Source organism: Hipposideros armiger, unplaced genomic scaffold, assembly GCF_001890085.2.
Source record: "Hipposideros armiger isolate ML-2016 unplaced genomic scaffold, ASM189008v1 scaffold_2, whole genome shotgun sequence".
Lineage (NCBI taxonomy): Eukaryota > Metazoa > Chordata > Mammalia > Chiroptera > Hipposideridae > Hipposideros > Hipposideros armiger.
In genome coordinates this window covers 4086823-4109446 of record NW_017731352.1, presented here as the reverse complement: position 1 = coordinate 4109446, position 22624 = coordinate 4086823, and the positions used below count along the sequence as shown (strand labels likewise).

General features: G+C 36.9%; 1 protein-coding gene, 1 long non-coding RNA gene and 1 pseudogene across 5 annotated transcripts in view; 2 read left to right on the top strand and 1 right to left on the bottom strand.

Moving 5' to 3' along the window:
* Positions 1–22624, bottom strand: part of LOC109378284 (uncharacterized) — a 145139-nt gene that overhangs the window by 60545 nt on the left and 61970 nt on the right. Inside the window, exon 1 of one of the 4 annotated variants that reach the window (XR_002122980.1) lies at positions 4025–4093. The exons of the other annotated variants lie outside the window; for them this stretch is intronic. This is a non-coding gene — a long non-coding RNA (uncharacterized LOC109378284). Of the gene's footprint in view, positions 1–4024; positions 4094–22624 lie in introns of those variants that run through there. 4 annotated transcript variants of the gene reach the window in all.
* On the top strand, positions 4103–10204 carry TMEM17 (transmembrane protein 17). The gene is made up of 4 exons (XM_019634589.1): positions 4103–4271; positions 7489–7592; positions 7759–7872; positions 9139–10204. The coding sequence occupies exons 1-4, from the start codon at positions 4172–4174 to the stop codon at positions 9415–9417; spliced, it is 597 nt and encodes a 198-aa protein (XP_019490134.1). The 5' UTR covers positions 4103–4171; the 3' UTR covers positions 9418–10204.
* Positions 10296–10869, top strand: LOC109378190 (mitochondrial import inner membrane translocase subunit TIM14 pseudogene; annotated as a pseudogene).

Here is a 22624-nt window from a genome sequence, read left to right as displayed (position 1 = left end):
TGTGATTGCCTATATACCGGGGGTGCCATGATCTCAGTTCTCACTATGTGGTTGCTTTTATACCAGGGGTGCCAAAAATATGTATATAAGTGGACACTTTGGTCAATGTTGCTCAAGCAGTAGTTTGCTGTACTTAGAAGTGTCTGAACGCTGATGGTAACCATTTTGAGCACCTCTTGTAATTGCAGAAGTCAAACGTAACTTGTACTCATCTTTTGTTATTAGTATATATTGAGTATTACAATTTTAATACACGTTTCCTTTCTTAAAATGTGTATACATTTTTTGGCACCCCCGGTGAGCATCACCTAACAAAATAACATTTGAAAGTTTTTTGAGCCCTTTGGGCCATTTGTGACATCAATAATGGCTGGATGCTTTCCAAACCACAATATTTTTCCTCTCAAAAATCTTCTCTAATATATTTTTACACCACCATTGCCTCTTCCTCTCAATTTATTTTTAATAAGATTTATTTTGAATTATGAAAGTCATGCTTATTACAGGAAACTTGAATGATAAGTAAAATTTTTTTTAAATACCCATAATTCATCAACTTTTTCCCCAATGATTTTGATGGAATAATGGCCATCTGAACAAGGTGTTTCACCTCGGTGAGGGGAAAAAAAATCTTCAAAGGATTCACTCATGGGCCGGCCGAGTGGCGCATTGGTTAAGAGCTGGCTTGGGACGCCTGCTCTGAGCAGCAGGGTTCCAGTTCAGATCCCACATGGGGGCCAGTGATGCTGCGCCCTCTACAGCTAAGATGCTGAACAACAGCTCGACCTGGAGCTGGGCTGCCTTGAGTCGCCGGTGACGGCATTGGCTGCAGTGAGGCTGCAGTGGACTGCTGTAAAGCAACCGTGAATGGCTGGCAGCTGGCATGAGCTGCCAAGAGCCACCATGAGCGGCCGGCCAGTGGCCGGTGACCGATCTGCCTCAGCTGGGAAGAGCATGATAATACCAACATGGGCCAGTGAAGCAACGTCCTCCACAACTAGACTGAAGAACAAAAGGACAGCAACTTGTCTGTTCCCCTTCCCCGATTCCTCAACGCTGTTCCCCTCCCCCAATTCCCCAATAAAATCTTTAAGGAAAAAAAAAAAAGATTCACTCAGACCTTTGATAAATTTAGTTACCATGGTTAATCGTATCTTCTGTCTTTACTAGAAAAGTAATAGAGGTTCTGCCTCATAGGTACAGTTGAATTCAGAAAATTAGATACTGGCATGACTTTACTCCACTGTAGGTGTTTCTTCTTCACAAATATCATTTACATAGATGTGTCAATGATAGCTATCACTTATAGAAAGCCTTATTTAATGATATAATCTTTGCATCAACCATAACAGTAAATTATCATTATTCTCACTTTACAAAACAAATGTCTGAAATTAATTACACAGCTCTTAGGTGGTAAAGTGAGAATGTTAGGGGATTTGAACCCTGCTCCCTCTGCTTCCAAGGGCATCCTTTCCACTACAGCACAGAACTTCATCATGAATATCATAATCTGCTTAACTCCCCTCTTTGGTTTGGCACTTCAAAATCTCCCTCACCTTTTATTTTTTAACTAATATCAATAATATTGGAAGTAATATCTTGATATATAAAACTTTGTTTTTATTATTATTCCCCCAAAATAGAGACTTAAAATTTGGATTATTTCATTAAAGGCAGGAATATTTTTAAAGCAACTTGTACATATTACTGATTGCTTTCCTTGGTTAGATTATTCAAATTATAATTCAATCAGTAGAGCATGAGGCTTTCTGCTTAACTGGGTTCTTTATAAAAACATTGGTTAATTTAATAGATGAAAACTGATGTTTTTGTTGCTAAGTTAAAAAAATTTTTTTGATTGCTATAATTCACTGTGTTTTAATATATAAATTCTTCATTCTGTAGAGCGAAACTTATATAAGGGCTGGCAATGTCCCTGAACTAGAAGTGGGAAGATTTGGGGGTGGGCTTTAGACCTTTCATTCCCTTTATTCATTCAGTAGTTACCCAATTCCCACTCTAGGTCAGGAACTATACTCTAGTGTTCAGGATATAAAGATGAAAGCCTATTAATGACCTCAAAGAGCTTGTGAACTAGCAAAAAAAACCAGACACAAATAGACAATTATAGCATAATGTGACTAGCGCTGTGACCAAAGTTACACCAAGAAGATGTGACAAACACAGAGGAGGGCACTAAAGCCCTCCTTCAGGAAAGTCCTGGAAGCCCTTTTGAGGATGTTGGGGCCTGAGATTCATCTTAAAGAGAAGCAAAAGTCAGCCAGTTTTCCCCTAACATCCCCAACCAGAATTAACTGCTTCCTCATCTGTGTTCCTTTACCAATGTGTATTGTACTTATTTGTTTCCATATGTCTCTCTCACAAGGCTGCAGTTCTCAATGGGGAGGGACTATATACCTAATTAGTCCAGCACAATGTTCCAAAAAGTAGTAGGAATAAAATAAACATTTAACTAATTTTTGAAATTCTAGCCATGCAGCTAGCTATTCCCTCCCATAACTTCCTCTTGACACTTATAAATATAAATACCTGTGGTTTTTCTTTTAATTGTGAAAATAATACTGTTCACCACATACCCATCATAATGGCTAAAAGGAAAGGATGGAAAATAGGAAGTGCTGGTGACAGATCTGGAGCAACAGGAATGTTCATACATTGCTGGAGGCAGCGGAAACTGGTACAACCACCTTAGAAAACTGCTGGCAGTTTCTATTAAAGCCGGGTCACACCTCATAAGCCAGCAATTCCACCCCTAGGAATAAACTCAACACAAGTGCATGAAAATGTTTACCGCAAGGCATATTTTCACCAAAAGCAGCACTATTCATAAAAGGTCCAAACTAGAAAATACACACATTCAGCAACAGAATTAATAAACTTATTGTTATGGTCACACACAGCAAGGAAAAAGAATCCTCACTCAACAATATGATGGAATGTCATTAAAATAATTTTGATTATTAAAGAGGCAGATTTTTTTTAAAACCACTTACTGTATGATTACTTTTACATAAATCACAAAAATAGGCAAAACAATTCTATGTTATTAGAAAACAGGAATGGTCAGTTAGAAGTGGGGGTTTAGTGCCTGTTAGGAAATAGGAAGGAAGAGCTTCTCGGTGCGCTGGTAAGGTTGTTTCTTGATCTGGGTTCTGGTTACACGTGTAAATTCAGTGTGTGCCCTTTTCTGCAATGATCAGTTGACCCTTGAACAATAGGAGCATTAGTGATACCAACCTGCCAGTCAAAAATCTGTGTATAACTTGAAGGCCCTTCTCATATGTGGATTCCAAACCACAGATTGAAAAGTATATTATACTTGTGTTTTTTAAAAAATAATACATCTTATTTGAGAGAAAGCTGAAAAATACAGAAATGTTTTAAATAATTTAAATCAGCCAAAATCCACTATCCAGAAATTACTAACATTTTGAATTATTTCCTTCTCGTCTTTTTTTGAAGCCACCGTGCTTGTGGACCTCCTCCTCCTCTCTGCTCTCCATATATTTACATGCACACATTTAGCTGTTAGGTCCATTTCTATTGTTTTACTTCTGTTTTTTTTTATTTTATTTTACTTAAAGTTAATCCTTATCAACTATTTGTTGCAAGCATGTTTTTTAAACTGATGCAATGCATTCCATCAAATGTATGTGTACATACATATACACATATATAGTGAATATATATATACTCTTCTATGTATATTATTATATATTTTTAGGAATATTATATATTATACATATATATATTCCTAGGAGCTATTGGGTCATAAACATTCTTGAAGCTCTTCATTCATTCTACAATATATTTCCTTCCAGAAAGGTTGCACCCCACCGGCAAGGTGCGCGGGCTCCTTGTATCACAATCCAACCCCAGGTCATTTATTATTATTTCTATTTGTTTTTAGACATTGGGGCTTAAAACAGGACTTAAGGAATCTGCCGTTTTGCACATGGCTGAGTCGCTTCGCAGGACTCGGCCCTCTGCTCACCCCTACCTTCCAAGAGCGCGGGATCTACCGGTACCTCGCCCCGCTGTGCAACTGCGCATGCGCGCTGGCCCCCAGCACCACCCGGTTGCCGTGGGAACCGCAGCACTGGGCTGCGCCCGCACACCCAGTAGTGAGCGGTACCGAAGCCCGGGCATGGAGCTGCCGGATCCGGTCCGCCTGCGGCTGGGAAACTTCAGCCGGACCGTGTTCAGCGACTCCAACCGGACTGGGCCGGAGTACAACGAAGGTCCGGGTGAGTGGCCGAGGCCCAGAGCAGTGTGTGTGGCTCACCAAGAAAGTGGCGTGGGTTCTGGAGCAGCCAGATTTTGCCCGGACCTAAAATGGCGGTTTCGCCTTCAGCAGGTTCTCTGCAGTAGGGGAAAAACCTTCGAGGAGAGGCCGGGCCAAGAGCTGGGGCTGGGCCTGGGATGTATCCGGTCCCTGATACCCGTCCAGTCCCGAGCTGAGCATGCTGCGGCCTGGCCAGGGAATTGCAAGCTCAGCAGCTAAGGTGGCGCTGGCCTTCTTCAAAAAAGCCACCTTCACAGCACTCGTCAGGTCCCTTGCCCTCTTCGAAGGCCAGCATTGCTTTTCCTCTGTGGCGTCAGCCCTGGCTTTTCTGATCTGGTTGAAGGGAATCACCCTTTCCCACTCCGCACATCCCAATCTTGGTAAAATATCTTTTCCTTTTCTCTTTTCCTAGCAGAACAAATAAGTCCCACCACAAGGCAGTTTTATAGCAGAAGAGATGGAAAGTTTTCTTAATGAGTCATTTTAAACCACTATCCACTCCAGAGTGACAGTGGCCACACTAGCATCATCTTCAACAAAACTCTTCCCCACTTCCCCTGCCTTCTCCTTATGTTCCCCTGTGTAAACTGTTTCCCTAAATCTGGTAACAAAATGCCACCACGCTACATTCAGCATGAGACAAGTGATAACACAGTTTCCTCCAAAACAGTTGCCCCTTTTTAAATCATGATGATAAACTTCATACTGTCAACCAAACCCAGTTTTTAATCACTTAATTCTTCTGGAAGTAGAAATCTTTTCCTCTTGCTTGGTTTAGGTATTTTCAAAAGGGCCAGAGAAAAGTAAAGTTAATTCCCATAGTTGCATTTTTTTCAACTTGATTATTTGCAGTTCTCCCAAATTAAGCCCTCTTCATGATTTAGGATGTACAGAGAAAAACATAATGTGAAAAATTAGATTTCTAAATTTCTGATTCTAAAGCTAAGGCTTAACAGGCCCTAAAATCTGATGATGCAAGGTATCAGGGGTCAGCAAACATTTTCTGTAAAGGCCAGATAGTAAATATTTAACATTTTGCAGGCCATAGGTCTCTGGCAGCTATACATAATGGTAATTGAAAAGGCATGGCAGTTTTCCAATGAAATTTTATTTAAGGACACTGAAATTTGAATTTCATATGATTTTCAGTGTCACAAAATATTATTCTTTTATTTTTACCCCAACCATTTAAAAAATGTGAAAAATCATTTTTAGCTCACTAGTTATATAAAATCAGGCAGCTGGCTGGTAGTTTGCTTACCCCTAATTATATTATATAATGTTTTAATTTAAATTCCATTTACAGAACTTAGTGTACTTTTGCAAAATTTGGTAAATTCATTTCTTGTGCTTTCAAGGTTCATTTACATATTAATTTGATTTTCAATTGCATGATTACAAATTTGATCTGAAATATACACATAGCATAACTCTTAAGATGCTCATGTTCAAAATTTAAAAAAAAAAAGAAACTTCCTTGCAAAATTTGACTGCAGTTTCTGCTCCAAAGGGATTAACATTTTCCACTTAACTAGTTTATCATTATTTTTCCATATCCTCTTCTTTGTGGATCTGAAATAGGTTTGGTTATTTGTTCTATAATTATGTTTATTATGACCATATCCACAGCTGACCAAGAGTTGTACTGTTGTTATGAAAAACCCTAGGATGGTGAGTTGCCTTCAGATTTAACAGATTTGAAGAATTCATTCCTTCATCAATGGTAATTTAATAAACAGGTACAAGCAAAAGTAGATCATAACAATATTTAAAATCAGATCATAATAATTAGACATATTCTTGGAGCTAAAGGAAACCTTATTGCTGTAAGACCATGATTATTTCTTATATTTTATAATTATTTAATGACATAAAATACTAAGTTGTAGAGAAAAAGAATAAACCTGTTTTTTAAAAATTTATTTTAGAGACTTTGTAAATTCTTACATTTAGAGCAATTGATTTCAAAATATGTATCTGCTCTTAAATTGTTAGAATTTAGTAAAATTTAATATGCATAGGGCCCAATTTAAAAAATAAAATTCTTATTTTAGGCCCCTTCTCCCTTAATATAAAACCAAAACATTATACAATAAGCCTTAAATAAATGAAACTCATGTATCATGAAGGGTTACACTGATAATGTCCTTATGACAGTCTGTTTTCATTAGCTCATTCTTTCTACTTATGCGTATTTGGTATTTACCATGTGTAAAGCAAGATGCTAGATTCTATGAGGGTCTCAAATTTGGGTAGAATGTGGTCTATGCTTACACTGAGGCTATAGATATAAGTGAAATCAAAGGAAAGTAGACTAATAATTATTGAGAGCCTCCTAAGTGCCAGGCATGGTGCTAAGGTGAAATAATTTATATTATCTCTAATCCTCACAAGCAACCTCTGAGGTAATTTTAATGTTACCATTTTATTGATGAAGAAATTGAGGCTCGAAGAGGTTAAATAACTTATCTGAAGTGTGGCATCCATAGTTACAGGAAAGTTTGGGGAGTTCCAGGTTTACTTGGACTCCAAAATTCATGATCTCTTCAGTATACCAGACTGTGTCATGAGTGAGGGGAGTGTGGGTCTTTGCTAGCACTTCTTATGCACAAGTTAGAGTGATAAGTACTTAGAAGAAAGAGGTATCTACTGGGGTGGAGGAATACGATCAAGAAAGGATTTACAGAAAAAAGTGGTACTGAATTGAGTATTAATGAATGGGTGGGATTGTGGTATATTTAAAGAGGTGTGTGTCTAATTCTAATTTGGGGTGATTAGTTTTTGTATGAGATTAGTTTATATGTGAGAAAGTAGTTTTTATGTATTTGATGTGTTTATTTTATAGGCTCTTTACATAGAACTCTACAAAGAAGGTAATAATTATTGTGTTTCAAGAGGATTCATGTTGATATTCTACATTTAATCTGTAGTATCTATAGTGTGCAAAAAAAGTCAGCAGTATGGGCAAAATGATAAAGTAATTGAAAGACATGAAACGTACCCCCAAGAAGCCAATATATGAACTAAATAGCATGATGCTGAATATTTCCTTTCACTGGCAGTGATTATAAATAGGCTTAATATTTGTAGTTTTGTTGAGGAACTACAAATTTCTAAGGGAATAAAGGACGTAAACCAGGATTAAGAATTTGTTACTTTTCTCTCTGTTTTTTCTGTAGATAATGAAATGGTTTCCAGTTTGGCACTGCAGATGTCACTTTATTTTAACACTTACTTTTTCCCACTTTGGTGGGTGAGCAGCATGATGATGCTTCAGATGAAGGTAAGTCTGTGCTTTTAATACTTCTGTTGCGGTCTCTTCTACCCATCCCTGGCATTGTTACATTGTTAATAAAAGTAAAAGTTCTTAATAATTTGTTTTCTATCTCAGGTCAGTTTTACTATACAAACATGCGATTTTACAAACATGTTTGTTTTTATTTTTTTAGTATTCCATCTTGCCTGATTACTACAAATTCATTGTGGTCACTGTTATCATCTTAATAACCTTAATTGAAGCTATCAGGTTGTATCTGGGCTACATGGGTAACTTACAGGAGAAGGTAAGCTCTTTCCTTTCTCCCAGTACTACACATAAATGCAATAAGGTTTTCATAGGAAGGAAAAGGCAGTGGGATATGGTAGAAGGAGCAAAGGCCTGTAGTTAAGGCCTGGCTCCAACTTTACCACTTTGGTTACCTGTAGACTGTTTGCTTAATCTCTGAACCTTGGCTTCTTCATGTATAAACTGGGAAAATATTTACTTCAGAGGTTTGTTGGGATTAAATGAAATAATTTATGTAAAGTACTTGAACATAGTAAGCACTTAAGAATTGGTAATTTTCCCTCTTCACACCAGTCTTGAAAATACTTAATCAATTAAACATGTCTGTTTGGATCCTGAGTAAGAAAATGGGGGGAAGTCATGAACTCATTTCCTATGCTGGGCACATGTTTTCTGAATCATCTTGTCGCCTAAGCATTTATAGTTACCAGAGCTTAGGGGTAAAATCTAAAGATTTCTAAGGTTTCTAGGCCCTTCATACTTAGGCCTCACCTGGCGTATCTTACTATATTTATTGCTATTTCTTTTTTTTTTTAGCTGAGCCATCCTGCCACATGTTAGCAGCTCAGCTCAGGCCGGGAATCAAACTGGCGACCCTGTTGCTCAGAGCTCGCACTCTTGAGCAAGCTCTTAACCAACTGAGCCACTCCACTGGCCCCTTTTATTGCTATTTCTTAAACCAAGCATCCATTACAGGATGACATGTTGATTCCCAATCATGCTCATCCCATATCTTTGCTTACTTACTTTCTTGTCTCTTCCTCCTTCTACCCAACTTTAAAACCCTAGGTCCTGATTTATTTCTTTCGGGGCCAGCCAAGTGGCTCAGTTGGTTAAGAGCTCGCTCAAGAGTTTGAGCTCTGAGCAACAGCGGTTCGAGTCCAGCCCGAGCTGAGCAGCTGCTGAGCTGCCAACAGGTAGCAGGATGGCTCAGCTAAAAAAAAAAAAAAAAAGAAAAGAAGTCTTAGAGCTGATTTCTTTCTTTCACTTACCCTAATCACTGTCTTATTTCTTGTAGCATTTAGTCTATAATACTAAATGGTGCATTTAATTATTCACTAAGGCGTAGTAGTCTAGGATTATCATATACATTCGTTTTGTCTTCTAATCTAAACTGTAAGTTCTCTGAGGACAGGGACCATATTATACTCCTTTTGAATTACAGAGCTCATAATGTATGTTCACAGTAGTGCTAAGTACTTATCTGTGTAAACAAAGGCATGTACTTCACTGATCTGATTCCTCCTAATATGTGCCATTGCAGGTTCCTGAGTTGGCTGGCTTTTGGCTTTTGAGCCTTCTATTGCAGTTGCCTTTAATTCTTTTCTTGCTCTTTAATGAAGGCCTAACAAATCTGCCCTTGGAAAAAGCAGTACACATCATCTTCACTATGTTCCTTACTTTCCAAGTTGTTTCAGCATTTCTTACCTTGAGGAAAATGGTAAATCAGTTGGCAACTCGTTTCCACCTCCAAGACTTTGACCGGCTTTCGGCAAATAGAGGAGGCATAAGAACAATGAGATCCTGTATAGAAGAGATTTGACCCAGTGCTGTTGAGTGAAAATCTTAAAGATCTTGCCAGAAGACTGCAAAAGTTAAGAAAAATCAGAGATCTAGCATGAGATAAAGGACAAAGCAAGTTTTGGAATTATATACTCTCTAGCTCTGAAATTCCAAATTTGGGGGCAGTAAGACTGTACAGTATATGAAAGCAGTAAGTTACCCCTAAAGCCTAGACGTTCTTTACCTGATGCCAAGTAACTTAATTTTTAGTTTGTTGTCAACTTTCTCAGGTGTGTAGAATTCTGTGTTGGTGGTCACAGTTTACCAGCTTTACTGTAATATTTCTGGTTAACACCTGTAACTAGAAATGTGTATATTTCTTTTAAACTTGTTGGCTGTCCATATCTTGACAGTATATCTGAAGCACATGGAAATGCTTGTCAATATTCTTGTGCATTAGACTATATTTGTAAACAAAGACACCAAGTGTTCCTGTCTGCTATGGTTAAATTTTAACCCTGGTTTTAGCCTTTACACTGAGATTGAGAAGAAAACAGGTGGATTATCATGGTATTTAGGAAGTATTTTTATCATAAATTTGTAACTTTTGTAAAATCATGTTCAGTATTTATGGTGGTGTGCAAAATGTCTTTACTATAAATTATAAAATATTTATGTTAAAGTAGCTGCACAAATCATTCTTGTCTTGTATGGTTCTTTTGAATCATGGGTTTGTTATCTTTATTACAGAGTTACAAGGGAAGGAAGGAGAAAAAATATATATTGGAGAGCCTTCTATGTAGTGGGCACTGTACTAAGCACATTAACCTTTGTAATCTCGTCTACTAAATCATTATTCACTGAAGAACTGCCATATACCCAGTATGTTCACATGAGACTTAATTGAAAACCAAGTCTACCAGTGCCTATTAATACATAGTAAGAGCTAACGTGGCCAAAGGGACTATACACATGATCTCAAATGAGCATGTTCCCTTGCTGATAGGAAAAACCTATTTAGGGAAATTCTGTTAAGAATAAAATTACGGGCTCTGTGGTAAAGGCATGGAATTGGTGGCTGCGGCCTATTGGTTGAGATGAACCACGCTCTTGGTGGAGACAGGGTAGCCGAACCGCAGCCATGGCCAGTACTGTGGTAGCAGTTGGACTGACCATTGCTGCTGTAGGATTTGCAGGCCGTTATGTTTTGCAAGCCATGAAGCATGTGGAGCCTCAAGTAAAACAAGTATTTCAAAGTCTACCCAAATCTGCCTTCAGTGGTGGCTATTACAGAAGTGGGTTTGAACCCAAAATGACAAAACGAGAAGCAGCATTAATACTAGGTATGAGCCCTACTGCCAATAAAGGAAAAATAAGAGATGCTCATTGACGAATTATGCTTTTAAATCACCCAGACAAGGGAGGATCTCCTTATATAGCAGCTAAAATCAATGAAGCTAAAGATTTACTAGAAGGTTAAGCTAAAAAATGAAGTAAATGTATGATGAATTTTAAGTTCTTATTAGTTTATGTATATGAGTACAAGCTTTTTATAATAAAATGCCTCAAAACTACAAATTTTAAAAATGATTAAGCACAAACTAAAAGCTTTGGTACAAGTTTCTTGTTTAAATTTAGAATTTTAAATCAGATTATAGAATATTTGGAGATTAATGCTCAATAATTATGGATAAATACATACCATTTGAATAGAAATACTGTTCATTACTCATTTAGCAAATTTAGTACTTACGTCAAAGCAAAGTAAACATGACAGTCTGTGGGGTGGGAAACTGATAAACTGGTCATTAACTACCATGTGATGAATATTATGATTGAATGAATTAGCACAGGTTGTTATATAGTAGGGACTCATCTCATTGGGAGGAAAGATGGTCAAGTTACAGAGAACTGGCCCAGCTGCTTGGAACACTGAACTTAAAAGTGAATTTGGCCACAACTTTGCCACAAGAAATTGATCTAGGTTATGTATATATCACTGACAAAATTCAGATTTCCTACATTTAAAAACTGATTAAAAAAATCTGGAAGTACAGGTCTTGTTTTTAATCAAGCTAGCCCCTTAAAGAAACTGGCCATTTATAATTAACCTTTTTTTATATAATAAGTTTTGCATTTGTTACGACCTAGCTTAAACACAACAAACTGAAATGCCCTCAGTTATAAAAAAAGAAAAGAAAATTATGTGGGTATATCTGAATATTTTATTTTTAAGTGATCGTTGGAGTGTCTCAAGGGATATACAGTAGTCCTCCTTATCTGGGTTATACGTTCCAGGACCACCAGTGGATGCCTGAAACCTCGAATAATACTCAACACTATATATTCTATGTTTTTTTTCCTACACATATATACCTAAGATAAAGTTTAATATATAAATTAGGCACAGTAAGAGATTAACAGTAATAATAAAATAGAACAAGTATAACAATATACTGTAATAAAAGTTATGTGAATGTGGACTCTCAAAATATTGTATGCACCTTTTCACTTCAAGGAAGCACTTTATACCTTCTCTAGGGCATATCCGAATTGTCAGCATCACTGCTCTTGCACTCCGGGGTCATTATTAAGTTTTAAAATAAGGATTACTTGAGCACAAGCACTGATGACAGCCAACCTGATAACTAACTAATGGGCAGGTAGCCCATCTACTGTGTGGAGATGCTAAAAGGATGATTGTTACAAAGTAGTCATAGGGATGTGGGGTATAGCATAAGAAATATTGTCAATAATACTGTAATAACTATGTATGGTATCAGATGGGTACTAAATTTGTCAGGGTGATAGATGGGAGGGGGAGTTGGGAGATAGGGTGAAAAAGGTGAAGGGATTACGAAGTACAAATTGGTAATTACAAAATAGTCATGGTAATGTAAAGCATAGGGAATATAGTGAATGGTATGGTAATAATTATGCATAGTGCCAGGTATGCACTAGGCTAGTCAGGAAGATCACTTCTTAAATTATATAAATGTCTAACCAGTATGCTGTACACCTGAAATTAATATAAAATAATATTGAATGTCAAAATAAAGTGTAAAAAAAGAGCGAGATTAATAGCTAAAATATTGAAGTTACAATAAAAAAATTTGAAGACTAAAAATTTTGGGAAAATAAATTTGATTTAAAATTTCCAAAAAAATTTTTTTGCTGTAATAACTGTATTGCTTACAACGCTGATATAAGGGTGGGGAAAAATTTTAAAAGTCAATTGAGTACATGACAAAGTCATTTGTTTTTCATCTAAACAGTAAAACCATGATTTTGTGTTAGGCTGAACTTGTATTTTCTATTGAAGTGCACCTGGTTCCCTAACGAAACATATGAAAATTGAAGTAGAGAACATATTTACATGTCAGCACATTTGGAGTTTAGGCAGTTCTTATTTTTATTTTATTTTATATAAGTCTGTCCATCAGTTCCTATTATATTTTTCCAGGGTTTCACAACACTGTTCTGAAATTTTCTAGTTAAGATGTTAAGCTTCACAAATATTTTGTGTTTCACAAATATTTTTTTTCTTCCAGACTTTCACATCACAGACAAGGTAGATGTCAATTTCTATACAGCAGAATGATTTTTAAAAATTGGATTTTATTCAATGTTTGAATACCTAATATGTGCAAGGAATAATGGAGGGTTCGTAGACAAATAAGATGTGCTCCAGTTCTCAGGGATATGATGTAGAAAGGAAAATATTCACGGGACAATCTTAAGACAAAGAAAGAAGTCTGCCTTTATCAGGGAGGTGTATTGAATGAGTTTCCCTGGTAAGTACCTGACAGATAACAGCCCTTGGCTTCCAGCATATCTCCCCTCTTTGTTCCTAGCTCTGAAGTGTCCAGATTAACACACTGGCCCTTCATCAACATCAGTTAGCATTCACTATTCCTCTCGTTGTCTGAGCACAGGGAGGGAGGGGGCATAAACACATACACACTCACTGGAACTTGCCTTTGCACACAATAACAAAAAGTTTACTGTCTGGTGGAAAAGGCAGATAAGCAAATCATTGATAGCACAGCATGGTGGGGACACTGTGGGATTACAGAGAACGACATATAAAAGATGAAGAATCTGGGAAACTTTCTTAAACAAAGTAACACGAGATTTGAAGAATGAGTGGGTATCAAGTGTTAATTTCAGTACTAAGACACAAAGAATAGTGACTGTGAGTACTATTTTCAGGTATTAATGGAGTTTGGTAAAGCTAGTGAAGAGGGTGCATGAGAAGAAAGGGCACAAATAAGGCAGAGAAGTTTGGGAGGAGTTAGTAAACTAAGCTAAAGATTTTAATATTCTGAATCCCTGTATTGTTTAAACAGTGAACTATCCCAAATAGATGTAAGTTTCAGAAAGATCTTTCTGGAGATGATGTGGAAAATGGATTAAAAGGGTTGGAATCGAGGAAGAGCTTGATGAAGTAGCTTTAGACAGAACTTGGCCTGGATAAAGTCAGTGGCAGTAAAATAAACTGGGGTAAAACCTATTAAAGGTTTAAAAAATAATTCTATTTTATATTTTAAAATAGGTATTGAAAGTTTTTTCCTTATTCTTTTGGGGATTACATACAATAGTAAACAAAATCACATATGAATTGTCTTATTGCACGCCCTAAGTTGTTAGATTATAAGACTTAGTCTATCTGAAATCATCTTTTGTAAATTGTATATTACATAACCTACCTAATTTGTTCTTAATTTGCATCAGTTAAGATGATAGTTTTTACAAACTTAAGTTTTAAAAGACATTGAATTAAGATTTTGAGAGTAAAGGAAAGAAACATCATCTATAATTCCACCACCCTAAAATAACAACTATTGTATTAGGAAATGTCATGCTTCCTTGCAGTTTGCCCTTTGTAAATGCTTTTTAAAAACATAATTGTGATCATCAACACTTACAATTTTGTACCTTGCTTTTCCGAGAACATTACAGATATTTACCCATCTTTCTAAAAAGTAACATAACCATCATCTTAAATGATTGTACAATATCTCATCAAGTAGATAGGTAGTAATTTAACTTCTCTTCTATTGCTGGATATTTATATTGTTTTCTTCTTTTGCTTTTATACATAACATTGTAATGAATATCTCATGTATATAGCTTTTTCCATATCTTGGGTGATTCTTTTTAATTAATAAGCTCGTAAAATTGCTGGATCATAGGGTATGAACATTTTTAATGACTCTTCATGCATATTGCCAAATTATAACACCCACTTTCTGCCATTTACCACCCACAGTTCTAAAGATAGCATAATGAAAATTTTGACACCGACAGACTTAAGGACTTTAGTTACTCATTCATCTTTGTGTTTCTGAGTAGCCACCACAGGAACACTGAGTCTCCCAAGGAGGAAAAAAAGATTCTAAAAGCTGCAAAAGGAAAAGTGCAAAGAATAAAAAAAAAGAAAAAGATTTTTGAATTAAGGGAAAACTGATAAGAGACAGGAAAAGGATTAGGCAAGCTGGTCACAGTCAGCAACAGACAGGGAGATGTGACACAATAAAAACTGGGTCATTGAGTTGGGACAGCCCTAGGACATAAAAACACTGAAATGAAGTAAAGCTCTGGATTACTTTGTTCTTGAATATTGAATTTTTTCAGAAGCATGGAGCATGAAATATTATAGTGATAAGCCAAGATTGGAAACATAGCCAAGAAAAAAAGGTCTTTAAGGGATTGTTTAAAATGTGCTGAAGGAATAATTTGGTTTGGTCTTAAAACAGCTCAAAAAGTAAATTGACATAAAGCTTTTGAATAGCAAAATAGACATGGAGGCAGAAAACAATGAGGCAAGCCATATAGTTTACCCTGTAAATTTGTTACAGTGTAAAATGTTAGATTTTGATTCTAGAAAAGGTTTATCAGAAGACTTAAATGCTGTATTTTATAAGTACAATTAACTGTAATTTGTTATGGGTTTGTGTATCTTTATTCTAGTTTTAAAAGACAATTTGGGGGTTTTAAATCAATAAAAAAAAATTAAACAGTTGTATGAATCATTCTAAAAATCTTCCCATACCATCAGTGTTTAAGCATTTGAAAACATTCAGACCCTAGAAAAATGTGTTTAAATACAGGTTTAACCACAACATTTAAGTTTACCCTAGTGCTTACACAGAGTTATATCTTTCTGAAAATGACCTAGACTCACTTTCACACCAAATGAATTGGTGTGTAATCATTTTAACCAAAGTCAAGAAAGGATAGAACTCCTAAAAACAAGATACCAGAGGACAGATGGAACATATATTCTTTGAGAAACCAAAGATACTCGGAAATTTATCCTATCCATATGCTCAATCTAAACATGTTCTGTCTGGAAAGGGGTTTTTAACCTATTGAGATATATTAGATCACAGTGTATATATCACAGCTATTTATCCTTCAGTGTTCTACAGACCTAAGTGTTTAGCACTTGGCTACATTAAAAATATAAATTTCTAAAAACAGTAATCAACTAAGAATAGCTTTGTCTTTTAATTTTTCAGAACTCTTAATAGCACTGTACTCAGCTGATAGGACAGTGGTATTATCGATTTATCTTTAAATGTTCTTAGTTCCTGATCTTGAGTTATTTATATTCCAATCAAAAACACATTGGAGACACTACTCAATATTAGAGCTCAAAAGAGAAAAATATTTGATATTTAAATTCAAATTAAAAAGTTTGATATGCACATTTAATGTTTGTTTTATAAATGCTTGATTCATTAGGGCCTAGAAGTACTCAAATGATCACTAGAGAGAGCAGAAGTTTAGGACTTTGCTTCAATAGCTTTCCTAAAAAAACAAAAAACAGCAAAAAACAAAACAAACAAAAAAACAAACTAGTAAGAGTCAGTTTTTTGCTATTCTAAAAACTAGAGCTCCTTATGGTCAATAAACTCTTGCTAAGGCAGGCAGGAAAGCATTACCTGTTGATTTTTCAGTCATTTACAAAGCAGAGCGGCAAAGGACATGTTCGTGCTTTACATTTTTAGTATACTAAGATTTTGTTCTGCAAAATAAACCTGATTTCGTTAGCTCCAGTAATATGCCATCCATTATGCTTTGATACTCTGGACAAAAAGATAAATAGGATTGAGTCTCTGCCCTTCCAGCCAAGGTTCACCGTAATGGCTTATGATAATATTGTAATAGACCTATGTAAAATATGAAGATAAGTTAGGAGCCCTGCCTAGGGGCAGGCTAGTCTTTTAGACAGCTGGAACAGCATGAAAAGGTATAGATGTTTCAAAATATAAGACCTGAACAGACCCAAAAGTAGTTTGGTGTGATGAAGTATAAGGTGTGCAGAGAAGGGCTTGAGATGAGCTGGAAAGACTGATGTCAGGATATTATCAGTTGTTTATATAACATGATAAAGAATTTGAACTTTATGCTATAGTCAATGAACGATATATCTATGTTTAAAAAGAATTCGAAGACACCGTTACCATATTTGGAAATGACAGAAAGCTGAGAGAGTGCTAATTTCATAAATAATACAATCACATTTCAAAAGAATCTCGTAACAGACTGAAATGCTAGGCACAAATACATTTCACACACACACACATCCTTCAGCACACACTTTCCAAAAAAATGGTTTACTAGTACATAATTAGGGAGCTCATTGTGTGCTATTTTTCAAGGGAAAATACCTGGGTGGTCTCAGGAGAGGGCAAGCATGCCTTAATAGATGTATAATGAATGACCAGATCATGGAGAGTAGCAATCTCACTGTACTCTTCCATGTTGCACTCAACTTTACAGTACCTTCCCTATAATTATACTTACTGAGATAACTAAAATCAAATCTAATCTCTCCTTCAAATTCCACAAGACTCTCCATTTCCTGCAACATAACACCCCAAATCCTTAGTGTGGCACACAGGGCCTCTTCCCAGCTGTCTGGCGTCATTTTGCCACCCCTCCAACCCTACGACTACAGCTCCTCCAGTGCACTTTCCTGGGTTTTGCCTACAGATCTTCTCCCTCCATACTGCTGTCTCTGCCAGAAGTAATCTTATCTATGATGTGAAAGTCTACCTACCTTTGAATGCCTGGCTAACCTGTCATATCCTCTATGGGAATTTCCCATGGTCCCCTACCTGCTTCCAGGTAACACTTACACTTTTCTTTGTATCTCTGCTGCTCATGTTTTATGACCATCTGAAACGGTTTATTATTGTATTTTTGTATATTAGACTCCTGCTATGTGATTGTAAGCTCTCTATGACAAGTGTCTTATTCACCCTTGTATTTCCAATGCTTAACATACATATATTGTAAGTATTCAATAAATATTTGGTGAAAAAAATGAATGAGTGGACTTAAGGGGAGTTAGTGTAGCATAGTGAGTAAAAGCATGGGCTTTAGAGCAGATAGACCTATGCTCAAATACTTGACCCTTTATCAGCTTGCTCAAGTTATTTCATTTACCTAATCCTTAATTTCTTCATCTTTAAAATGGGTGCTAATGGGAATTTTGCAAGAATTAATTGAGATAAGCATAGCAAAACAAACATTTATAAATGGTAAATATTCTTATTATAATTTTTTATTCTGAAATTCCTGGTCAATATAATTTCTTCTAAGTCTTTAAACACCTTGTTGCTCTGTGGGCCCAGAAACTTGACTCTCAGGCTTGATTAGGCAGGTATTTTTTACCTCCATCTAAACGGATAAGAGACTTACTGATAACATATAATAGGAGCTATATCTGGTCTGAGTACCCTGCACACTGGAAACAAGCATAGGCTTGCCTTTCCTGAGGGGCCAGGTGCATTTTGGAGATGAAATTATAATACAGACGTTGTTTGGAAAGAAGAAAATTGGATATTGTTACAAGGATGTTTTTAACAAATACACACACACACACACACACACACACACACACATTAGAGACATTTCCACCAGATAGGTTACATCTAAGGTTCTTTTCCCTCCTTTCTCTTAAGGCACTGATGATCTTAGGGCTGTGAAGGTCTTCAGAAGCTGTTGTTGTAGGGAAGCGAGGTAAATGCATTGTCTCAGAGGCTGGCTAATTGCTTTGGTGGTGTTCTATGTGGGTTTAGCAGTTTGGTCCTTGGCTTTTCCATACAGAAACTCAATTTTGTTAGTATATCCATAACAAATAGATTCAAAAGGAGTGACCTTGATAACTAAACTCATGACAGACTGATACACAAAACAGAGTACACATTTATTAATTTTTAATGCAACACACAACTGCCAGTATATTTTCTTGCTGTAGGAAATTTATTTTGAAAGTCAAATTATAATCATTTAAGTTGCTTGGTAATCATGGGATCAAAAGATAAAAAATAAAAAGGATGCTCATGTCATCTAACTATGATAACTTGAGGCTCTCATCTCTACTCTAGAAATGTGTCTGCCAAGGAACTGACTACTAGTATCCATGCTGATCAGGGCTCCCTCTCTCCAGGGCTGGGGAGATGCCATCAGCAAAGCCAGAAAGTCAGAAGTTTCACGGTGTGTATAGGGAATCCAAAGTAATGTGTGTAATGCTCAAGGGTAAGCTGAGAGAAAGAAAGTAGACAGATGAAACTGAAGAAATAGATGTATAAGACCAGGTCATGGAATGTGAAGAATGGTAGGAGTGACCAGGGCCAAGCACAGAATTAGTAAGTGGTATTGAGAGCTTAGCTGGGAGTGGAGACCATGGATATGTGCAGCTACTCCATCCTAGCAATTGGGTCATTTTCTATAGCTATCTGGGTACCCATGGACAGAAGATAGATGGTTGATCCAAAGTTAGGAGAATATGAGGCAAATGCAGTGGAAAAACAACAGTATAGAGATTTTTAGGTGTTGTCAAGAGAGTGGCAGATGGAATAAACCATGGGATCTCTACTAGGTGGAAGGGTAAGTGAAACTGTGAAGGACAATGAGCAGAAAAGGATGGGCACAGATCTTGATAAAGTCAAAGGTAAGTTTTAATATCTTTCTCCCTTAGGGTCAGTGAGCATCTTGAAGACAGAGACCAGGTCTTATTCGCTGTATCCTTGGTGCCTATGATCATGCTTGGCACATCGCAGGCATTTAATAATGTTGACCGAATGCACAGATGAATGAATAAGTAAGCCATGTTAGAACTCAGAGTTCCTGCCTTTTGTTAATATACAGCAGTTTCTTTAATACTTAAACCCATAAAAGGTAGAAACGCCATATTTATTCATAGCTAAATCTTTGTGGCATGAAAAATAATCCTAATTTTAAAAACAATAGCAACTCTTACACTAAGAAGAAGCTTTCAAATTTGGCTGGACTCACAAAACAAGTAACAGCCACCATTTAATTAAGTGCCTGCTATGTAAACAGAGGCTGTGCTGGGGTTTTATCAATATCTCATTTGATTCTCATGAGGCAGGATTACTATTTTATAGAAGGTAAAGCTGGGACTTGGGAGAAGTTAAGGAACGTGTCCACTGTCACACTACAGGCAAAACAGAAGATTTAAACCTAAGCCTGTTGGGCTATAAAGACCATACTTTTCACTATGCAGTGCTCCCCCTCCTAAAACACATGCGCCAAAGATGTATATGGGTTGATTTAGATCTGTCCAATCTAGAAGCCAAAGTAGGAACAATGATGCTATTTCTTAACCTTGGACCCCAAGACCTCTAAGAGTCAAGGAAAGTAATAATAAAGAAAAAAAGGTCCACGATCTATTGTCATTTTTTTTTAATGGAATAATATGTTTACCTGTGAAAAGGCTGAGTAGGCAAACTAAAAATCAGTGGTTTTGCTTTTGGTTTGAATAACATTAACTCAGAGCATTGACCTCAGTCATTTCAGGTTGCTCAAAGTTGACCACCAGATAAAAATATATGCATTTGATTATTTTTTTTACTGGAGAAACCCTTTTGTAGACTAATTTAAAGGAGTTCCATTTTCTGAGGTAGGTCCTTGTGGAAAGCTAAGTACTTTCCATGCGCTGTTTTATTAACTCCTCCAAAGAATTAATTATAATTGTATTATATTAATGTAATAATCATAGTAATATCATTTTTCCACTTGCAAATGAGAAAAACTGAATATCAGATCTAATAAGTTAGCCAAGATCACATAACCTGTAATTGACAGCACTAGGATTCAAAATGAGGTATGTCTGATTCCAAAGCTTTATCACAACACGATTCAGTTCCAAAGATTATTTGAGGTCCTATTGTTTGGCAGGCACAGGGAATTCTAGGATGAATAAGATACTGTTCAAGAGACAGCCTAGTAGTACTTTTGAAAACTTGGGGTGTAGGAGAGGGTAATAAAGGGATGCTTGGTGGCGGGAACTCTGGGCCCACTGAATGGGAGTGTGTCCTATTTCTTTTTTTTTACTTTCTTTAAAATAAATTTTTATTTTTAGTTACAGTTGATACACAATATTATATTAGTTTCAGGTATACAACATAGTGATTAGATATTTATATAACTTAAAAGATGGTCAACCTGATAAATCTAGGACGCATCTGACACCATATAGTTATTATAATGTTATTGACTATATTCCTTATGCTATACTTTACATCCCCATGACTATTTTGTAACTACTAATTTATACTTCTTAATCCCTTCCCTTTTTGTCCCCTTCCCCCAACACCTCTCCCATCTGGCAACCCTCAAAAGTTCTCTGTATATATGACTTTGTTTCTGCTTTATTTTGTTCTTCAGTTTCTGTGAAATCATAAGTCGTTTGTCTTTCTCTGGCTGCCTTACTCCACTCAGCACAATACCCTCTAGATCCATCCATGTTGCTGGAGATGGCAAGGTTTCCTTTTTTATGGCTTAGTAATGTTCCATTGTATATATGTGCCACCTCTTTCTTATCTTTTAATCCACTGATGGACACCCTGGCTGCCTCCACATCTTGGCTACTGTAAATAATGCTGCAATGAACATATGGATGCACGTGTCCCTTTGAAGAAGTGTTTTGGGTTTCTTCGAATAAATACCCAGAACTGGGATTACTGGGTCCTTCTTTGTCTCTTGTTATATAGCCTTGGTTTTAAAGTCTACTTTGTCTGGTATAAGTATTGCCATGCCAGCTTTTTTTTTTCCATTTTCATGAAATATCTTTTTCCATCCCTTTATTTTCAGTCTGTGTGTGTCTTTTGATCTGAAGTGACTTTCTTGTAGGCAGCATATGTAAGGGTCTTGTTTTCTTAACCATTCAACCACTCTAGGTCATTCAATTGGAGCATTTAATCATTACATTAATTTTTTAAAATTAGTTTCACGTGTACAAAACAATGTAATAGACACTTACATCCCTAATCTATTTACATTTAAAGTAATTGTTGATAGATTATTGCCATTTCATTATTCATATTTTTTATCTTTTTTTCTTTCTTAAGTCTGTTTAATGAAGTTTTACCGTTCTGGAGAATACCAAGATTGCGCAGCAGGTAAACACTGTGCTAACCTTCTCTCACAGTCACATCAAAATTACAATGAAACTACAAAACAACTCATCATTAGGTGAGAATCACCTAAAATCTTCTGAATCGAAGCCGTACAATTAAGAACATGCAAAAGAAGCCACCTCAAGACTGGTAGGAGGGGCAGAGACGTGGAACGGGCTGGTCCCACACCCGCATGTGACCATTAAAGATCGGGAGGGATATTTCAGCTGTGCAGTTCTTCCCCCTACCCCAGAGGAGCAAAAGGTCCCAGCCCCACCCCAGCCCAGGGTTCCAGTGCCCGGGAGAGAAGTCCCCATGATTTCTGGTTGTGAAAAACCAGTGGAGGTTGTGACTGAAACAGACGGCGGCTGCACTCACAGGTGCTCCTCTTAATGGGACCGTGCGCCAACTTACCCACCAACGGAATCACTCACTCTGAGCTCCAATGCTGGGGCAGCAACTGGAAAGGCGGCAGGGACATAAAGTAGGGAAATGAGTTGTCTGGCTTGGGACGGGGGCTGAAGAGGCGGCTTTCTTCTGGACAGAGGAACTGGCAGAGGTCATTGTTTCTTTGCTGAGACCTCCCCATTCCCAGCATGCAGAGGCAGGCAGCCGCCATTGCTAAGTGTCTGCTCTTCTTTCACCACGCCCTGGTGATTCCAGAACCCGCCCCGCCCAACTTTCCGACACACCCAAGCCTCTGCCAGTGGCCTTTTGGTGTATACCGCCTGCCTTAGCTCACACTGCAGACTTTCCTAAGGTCTCTCAAAAGTTCACAGAACCCAGGCAAGCAACATCTGGCTTGAG